The 8,471-nt window shown below is 38.0% G+C and overlaps 1 protein-coding gene across 1 annotated transcript; it reads left to right on the top strand.

Moving 5' to 3' along the window:
- The first annotated feature begins 323 nt into the window (after positions 1 to 323).
- LOC135595989 (uncharacterized) lies at positions 324 to 7,995 on the top strand. The gene is made up of 8 exons (XM_065087591.1): positions 324 to 1,061; positions 1,808 to 1,910; positions 2,833 to 3,204; positions 3,300 to 3,352; positions 3,809 to 3,846; positions 6,037 to 6,355; positions 6,594 to 6,901; positions 7,121 to 7,995. The coding sequence occupies exons 1-8, from the start codon at positions 474 to 476 to the stop codon at positions 7,707 to 7,709; spliced, it is 2,370 nt and encodes a 789-aa protein (XP_064943663.1). The 5' UTR covers positions 324 to 473; the 3' UTR covers positions 7,710 to 7,995.
- The last annotated feature ends 476 nt before the right edge of the window (positions 7,996 to 8,471 follow it).

An 8,471-nucleotide genomic window follows, 5' to 3' on the forward strand; every position in this document is an offset into this window, starting at 1 on the left:
AATCTGCACCCTACGAGTCTATTCCGTGATGTAAAGCCACCGTCTCGGTTGAAATTTACGCTTAACGGATAATTATATAATTATATATTTTATATTTAATTATAATTAATATTTTGATCGTTATAATTTTAAAAATTATATTAATATATTATATTTTTATATTTAATTCCGTTTCTTCTTATATTAACATATACAGAGATAATGCTAAAAGTAAGATAAAAAGATAATTTTGATATTATCATTGGGTAGACCTTCTCAGATAAGCGCAGCCCAAACTCACAAAGATTAGTAGGGTTCAATATTACATGAAAAATGAGAGAAAAATAACAAACAAAGAAAAAAAGAAAAAAATCTCATCTTCCGCCGTTGTCATCTCGACGAGTGGTCGAAGAAATCGCCCGTTCCTCTCCTCTCCATTCTGTTTTGGCTCCGGGACAACAATTCACGCCAAAACCCTCCATCTTTCTCTCGCTATGGCTGCCTCCTCCTCCACGGTGGAAGTGCCCATCTTCCTTGCGCGGAGGACCAAGACCAAGGCCAGCTTTGACTCTCTTCCTCTGCCTCCCAAATGGCATCCCCTTCTCTGCCACGGCCGATTGCGAGTCAAATCGCCGCTCCGTGCTCCGATTAGAAACCCACGCCACGAATTCATCAGAATCATCTGCGGACGACGACCCGCCGCTGCTTCGAGGTCTCCCCCTTGTTCATTTTCCTGGGACGGGAACAACCCCTTCGGTGGCCGCCTCTTCAGCTCGGTCCTTGAGACCCTCACTGGTGCCAAGTGGCCGTCGATTGCGGCCGTGCTCTTGGGAGCTTTTCTCACGGTCGCCGACCCATGTCCCGCCTCCTGCGACTTCCTCCATTCCGCCTCCTCTTGGCTCCAATGGGCTCCGTCGTGCGCGGACGTCTGCTCCCTGTTCGGAGCTCCAGCCGATGTCTTCCGAGAAAGTGATGGCTCCTTCCTCCTCATCATGGTGGGATCCTCCCTGGCAGCCGCGCTGCTGGCTGGACTTCTCCCGGACCCCCTTTTTCGTGATGATGAAAGCCACCTCTCTCTTCGGGTCTGTTGCTTCTTTGGATAATCCCATTGACACTTACGAGTGCTGCACCAAGTGATCTTTTCGCCTTGTCCTTTGCTATTCTGAACTTTTATGATCAAAAGCTTATTGAGACTTTTCACAGATTGTTGTGCTTCGACACTGATTGATTTTTGTTCAAGAGGTTTCACAGTTTATTGACTGTAAAGATATCATCGCAAGAGTCATTAACACGATCATGTCACTAGTAACGAACCTATTATTGCTTGCCCCTTTCTTTCTCTTGGCCCTTCAACCTTTTCATCCATTTTAAACAACTTAGTTATAGTTTATGAAAGCAGGTTATTATGCTTGTTTTTCATTTTTGCAGCCATTAATTTGAATCCCAAGAGGTTTAAATTCAGGAACCTACTATTTTCTTGTTTTTGCTGGTTGAGTTTATGAATGACTCCTGCTCAAGTTCTTGATTTTCTCGGCATTATTTTTTTTCACAGAGGAGAGTTAATTGAGCATCAATTTGGATCTCTTATCCGTTATGAACAAGCACTTGCCTTTGTTCTATATATTAATGGCACCATTAAATGCTGAATTTGATGATCAAAAGCAGCAGTCCTTATGCTTTCTGTATGCCAAATTAAGGACATAGCTCGAAACTTTTCGTGAAGCTTGGAAAAAAAAAGTTATTATCAATATTAGCTTGTTTGGTGATGCTTTAGAGTTTCGGTTTCCTTCACAACCAATTGATGTGTTTGCTATAATATTTTATGTAGGTTCAAAATTTATGCAAGATAAGATCACTTCAAAGAATTTTTGATCAATTCAGTCGAACTCCTGATATATACACTACGGTGATCTTGAGTTATGTGTTAGCAGGTAATCATACACAACCATGGTTTTTCATGTTTACTTACTTACCTATATGTTAGTGTTTGGCTCCTACAAGCTTAATTTTGGATATTTGTCTTATTGTTGTGCACATTATGTTACATCTATAGGCATGCTACTTGTGTAGTCTCCCAGATTCTCTGTGAGAATTTTGTGCCTTGTGTCACAAAGTTGAAGAATTTTCTAATTTCTAGATCTGTGCATTGGTGCTCTATTACTTTGAAAATCATGTAAGATAAGAGGCTTTTTTGTGTCATTTACATTTTTTTTTTAATTCTTAAGGCAAAACTCAAAGGCTGATGAAAGAACCATGCTTGGCAATCAAGTGTACGATCTTTTTTCTTTTTAGGGAGTAGTTATAAAATTTTAAAATTTTTGAGAAACAGAAAATTTTTACTTCCAAATGAATGATCTTTTTTCTTTTTAGATTTGTAGTTATAAAATTTTAATTTTTTTGAGAAACAGAAAATTTTTACTGCCAAATGAATTAAAGAAAAATCCATCCTTGATGACTGGTTACACGTCAATGATAGAGAGGTTGCAGATTCCCTCGGCCTGTTAGAACATCGTTTATTCATCCATTTCCAATGGTGATCATGAGATGCCTTCTTTCTTTGATCATGCCTCACTCATCCTTCATCCCTTCTCTCATCCATATGATGCTCACCAAAACATCCTTTTGTTGCCTTTTTGTTTTTCAAATTGTCACTGAAGAAATGACCACCTGGCATGAACAATACCGGAAGTATTCAAAAACTATCAAAAGCATTTTTTGAAAAGTGGAGAAATAAAATGAAAATTCTTGGGAATAGCCCTTTAAGTGATAAAATCCACTTATGCCTTCTACTTTTACTTCTGATATATTCATCTTGTGTCCTTGAGGCCTTTTGTTGTCTTAATTTCTTTGCAGATGTATATGCTAAACGGACTATCTTCGTCAATCAGCTTGGTGCATCTGGACGTTCTTCTGTTTATGGAAGACGAATTGGCTTTCAGCTGAATCACCGCAGCCATATTTCAACAAGAAAGAAGCAACATGGGCATTATATGAAGGCAGTTGCTACTGTTGATTCAAAATTCTTGGTTTCTCCTTCCAGTGAGAATACTGATGAACATAATGACAACTTGCCCTGTAGTTCTATCTCAGTTAGCAAAATGTTACAATCTTCGACAGAAGAAAACACCCCTGAAATAGATGAGAGGGAAAAGTTGAGACGAATGAGAATCTCCAAAGCAAATAAAGGGAATGTTCCATGGAATAAGGGAAGGAAACACAGTGCAGGTAGTAGTTTTAGATATTATACTACATGTGATCCTATCTGCCTTCTTGTTGAAATGCATCTGCCCTTATGATCCACTTATTCAAATGGATAACAGAAACTATTCAGCGAATTCGAGAGAGGACCAGATTAGCAATGCAGGATCCCAAGGTGATGTCATGTAAGAACTAATAAGAGTTTCATTTACCACTTATGAACTAATTGCTATTAGTGGTAGAAAACTTCTGTAATAAGGAACTGTAGCTATAGAATTTTATGTTTACATAGTTTTTTGTACTTTTGAATCGTGATGTTTATATAAAGATTAGTTGGTTTGAAGATAATCAAAATATCTGAAAAATATGTTGTATTTGGGGAGTTTTAATGACCATAATATATCATGACTATGTTGCGAATGAGTTAAAACTCTATCAGAATTCTTACCCTTGCTTTTGGTCTTCTCTTAAGTTGTTACACCCAGTTTTGTGCTCTAGGATCATGGCACATTTTGTCCTGATTTTATGGCTCTTCATATGCCAGGATAGTGTTTATCTTCTATGTACTAACATTCTCTGTATGTTACCAGTCATGATCATATTTGGTATGAATGAATGAATTCATGTGCAGGTCAGGGCGAAGTTGGTGAACTTGGGACGTGCTCAGAGGTCTGTGGTCCGTCTTAAATTTGATCAAAATTTGAAGCAATAATTCTTTATTACACTGCATGTCATCAATAATGAATATTCCTTTTCTATACTAAAATTGTTCTGGTAATTATGGCCTCTAAGATGTTTTGAAAATTTAAAAATTCCTGTGCTTTTTCAATTGATCTGTCAATTGGTTAGATATGTGCTGTATAATCTTACTTTACAAGAAATTTTGCCTCATCAGAGTGTTTCTTTCTAAGAAAATAATGAGACTATTTGAATGTGACAACTGCATTTGGAGAAATTTTGTTGGAATACTCTTTATAAAAACAAAAACAATTTTAGGAGTTTCCTAGAAGATCTTACTTGATATCTTGATATGGAGGGGAATCACACAGAGTGAATTATGATTGTAGTTGCGGAACCCGAGATGGGTTAATGATGGCAAATAGGTTTATTTTAGACACACAGATGTATTTTCATTATTCTCCTTATATCTCTCAAGTCTTTGATTCTTGCTCCATTACTTGGATGAAGAGCTGAGTGCATGTTGGATCGTAGGTTACTTGAACCCATTATTAAATTGGATTATAACTATCAAAAGCAACATCAGCTGAAAGAATTATGTAAATATTCGCAACTTCTGTGCAAGGAAGAGAATGTTGCGGAGATAGGAGTTTTAAGGTGTATATAAATTTCTCATGTTTTAGATTGTATCTCATTTAACATGGAAATCATCAAAACCCTCTGCATTCCTAAGAGTCTGACATGATTATGATCTTTCTGGTTGGGCGTAAGTAGTTGACTTGTACCCTGTCCTCCTCTGGATGGCTTTTTCCTCTCTACAAATGGGTCCCAAGGATACTCCAATAAACAATTATAACCCAGATAACAGTTATGACAAGATGTTATCATCACTTTATCTCACTTTGAGTTTTAATTATATTCATGTTGGGTCAGATAATTGCAGCTGATTATGACAGAAAATAATTGGTACATGGTACATGCCGATCAAGTATCAGGATATACAATCTTACTTCATCAATTTTTTTTTTCTCCTTAGAACTGCAGTTGTTGCATGCTAGTGGATTACTGATTATCTTGACCCATTTAGATCTGGATGGTTATCCTGAACCATCATGAGAGCAGGGAATGCCCTTTTGCGTATTGGACTTGTATCGGGTCAGACCATTATATACCGATTAGTACCAAGATACCGACACATGGTACGCCATGTGTATCAATGTTTCGAATAGGAAGAAGGAGAAGAGGAAGGGGTGATAGAGGAAGAGGAGGAAGGAAGAAGAAGAGGTGGTGGAGGAAGAGAAGGAAGCAGGAGTAAGAGAAGGAAGAAGTGAAGACGGTGGAGGAAGAGGAGGAAGGAGGAGGAAGAGGTATTAGGAGAGGAGGTGGAGGAAGAGGAGGGAGGAAGAGGAAGGAGAAAAAGGAGAAGAGGATGAGGAAGCGTATCTGTCGTTCGTGGCGCACAACAGGCAGTTGCAAGAGGTGAAATGGGAAAGGGTTCACGAATGTGAGCCTTAGACTTTTCTTTTTAGGTTCGGACCAGCCATCTTGAGACAAAGGTTGTCCACGTACTGATTCATGCCCGGACTGGTACAAACCACCTGTTTTGTATCGATCTGCATGAAACGTCAAACCATGCTTGTGAGTATTATCAACTTATTCATCACATGGGTTCATGATAAGGATCTGTCTCTCTCTCTAAAACAATAACATTTAAGGTTGCTCTTATATATTTTCTTTGTGTATATATATGCAAGACTTGAATGTCTTTTTGCTAATGGCCATCATGCATGACTTGAGAAAAGGCTATTTAGATCTATCTGGAAATACTTTTTATAGTAAAACGAGGATTATTAATGGTTACTGCCGTTAGGGAAAAGCCAAGTATGATTGAGGTGTTAATAATATTAGCAGAGACAATAGAACCGGCTACGAAGAAAAAATAATGAAAAAAGTAGTCAATCCTTCATTCGGAGGAGTATAATAATATTGCAATTTTTGGTGGATTCCGTGGAAAGTTCGACAATTTAGCCCACCCATCTTGTGCCTTCTCATAATTTGCCTGGTTTTCTTTGTTGTTGTTGTTCGCATATATATATAAATATATATATATATATATATATATATATATATATATATATATTGTGTGTGTGTGTGTTTTATTCTTCTATAAAAATCATGCAGTGAGGAGACTAGGATAAAAATTGGCATAGGAGTACGTGAAGGTTGGCAGAGACGGCGTCAAAAGCTGATGATACAGGAAGGCTGTGTTTTTGAGTGGCACAACATAATTGCAGCTGCTGCCAGAGAAGGTTTTGCTGGTGAAGATGAGCTGCAATGGAGTTCATACAAGATTTTGAGTGAACAGTTACAGCGGGAATGGCTGGAAAGCATTGAGAAGAGGAAAACAATGCCTAGACCAAAAGGTAGCAAACGAGCACCAAAGTCACCTGAGCAACGAAGAAAGATATCGGAGGCCATCTCTGCTAAGTGGGCAGATCCTGTAATATCTAATTTCTCCAGTGCAAAATACATATATATATATTTTTACAAAATTGTGGTCACATTATCACAATTTCTTTACAAAATTGTGGACACATTACTGCACATTACCATAGTACAAGCAATTAGCATCAGCCATAAGTAGAGGTGTACAATTATTATACCACTGCTTAATCTTTTTATTATCCTAATCAAACTTCCACTGGATTTTGTTTGACCCTTGTCTCCATATATATCAGGAATACCGTGACCGAGTTTGCAGTGCACTTGCTAAGTATCATGGCACAACTGTTGGAGCCGAAAGAAGACAAAGAAGAAAAGTAAGTGGCGGAACTCCTTTGAGAAGGAAACCTGAGAAAAAGAAATTTGCAAAATCCAACAGCATTAGCGATGAAGCAAAAAGCATCAAGAAAGTAGTATCTAAGCGAAAGAGAACTCCATCATATAAAGACCCAATGGCAAGTTCCAAACTGGAGATGATAAAGAAAATTAGAGCCCAAAGAGAAGAGATGGAAATTAAAAAACGAGAAGCTACCGAAAGAGCAAAGTAAGTCCATCTCGCGACATACTTGTAGAGCTACATATTATCACATAATTGTTCCTGCATATTTAAAATGACTTCGGCATTCTAGTCTTTTTGTGATGTAAATGCAACTGTTTTATGCTCATTTGTGCTGTTGTGAAAATGTGAAAGTTGAACATGGTAGTTTTTAGGTGTAATTATCATGTTTATTGGCATAACCATATATGTTTACTGGATGAACAGGTTATTAATTGCTGAAGCAGAGAAGGCAGCGCAAGCCCTTGAGTTGGCTGCACTGACAAACCCTGTTGCACAAGCTTCACTGTTGGAAACCAGGAAGCTGATTGTCGAGGCAACACGGTCCATTAAAAACATAGAGCAGGGGCAATTGACATCACAGGGTACACGAGGTCAGACATTTTCTGATTCTGTTAGACCTAATAATCATTTGCAGAACAGTCCAGGAAATCTTAGCAGTCCGAAGTGGCCAAGCAAACTTGTAAATGGAACTCATCTTCTTTCTTCCAGTATCAGTTACCACAGGGACTTGGATTTTGTTAACTTATCACCATCAACCGAGGAAACCTCTAGCAATGATTCATTTTTGCATGATGAGTTTTTGATGAGGAAGTCAGTGATGACAGACAACCAAATGGTTTTCTCTAAGGTTGGTGGCTCCATCAGATACAAAAACCTCAAATCTGAGGAAGAGGAATCAGATATTTCTGAAATAAAAAATAGTGAGACATCTGGATCATCGTTATTCTTAAAGAAGAATTGGGTTCGTGGGAGATTTGTCGAAGTGGAAGAAGAAGATGATTTTTCAAAATAAGGTGGCGTGGTGCAAGACAAGCAAAGGTTAGCATGTCAAGAAACTAAGCCTTATTTCTCTTTGGTGTAGTTTTGATTCTCGGTCTGTTGGAAATACATTTACGAATGACTGTATATGAAACTCACGCCATCAATTGATGTCAAGCCAAATAAGGCAGTCAATTTGCATGATAACAAGATCCTTCACGGAGAGGGAATCTTATTAGACCAACTAAAATGTTGTTAGGGATGGTTGTATACACATTAGATTATTATGCTTAACAAGTAGCAATACAGAATTTCCTGTTTGCAGTCGGTTCACAAATTTCTGTGTTGGTAAGTATAGGCGTTATCAAATGAACATTATACCTCCGAATGCACTTTAATCGGTTTGCTGCTTGATGAAACTTTAAGACCTTCTTTCTTTTATTTTTTATTTTCTTGTGTAAGAAGAGCTCCGCAGCTTTCTGGGTTGGTACTTTCCCGAAGAAGTATATATAAATTGGTATTTCCTTTAGTGAGATAAGTCATCCGAACCTTTTAAGTTGCATGAAGACCAGGAAACTACAAGATGATATTTTCTTTTGCGGGAGATCGTCTCAAACTATACCAACTTTACAAAATGCTTGGATTGCTTTGTCGGTGATTTATTGTTGAGTCAGATCGACACTTGGATGTCGTTCGGAGCCCATCTATGTTCACTTTCGAGTTTGTTTCAGGTTAAGGTGTCAAGAAATCGGGGAATGTGTATTGAACTTGGGATTTACATGGTAACAGTTTGTTG

The sequence above is a fragment of the Musa acuminata genome, chromosome BXJ1-10, assembly GCF_036884655.1.
Source record: "Musa acuminata AAA Group cultivar baxijiao chromosome BXJ1-10, Cavendish_Baxijiao_AAA, whole genome shotgun sequence".
Taxonomy (NCBI): Eukaryota; Viridiplantae; Streptophyta; class Magnoliopsida; order Zingiberales; family Musaceae; genus Musa; species Musa acuminata.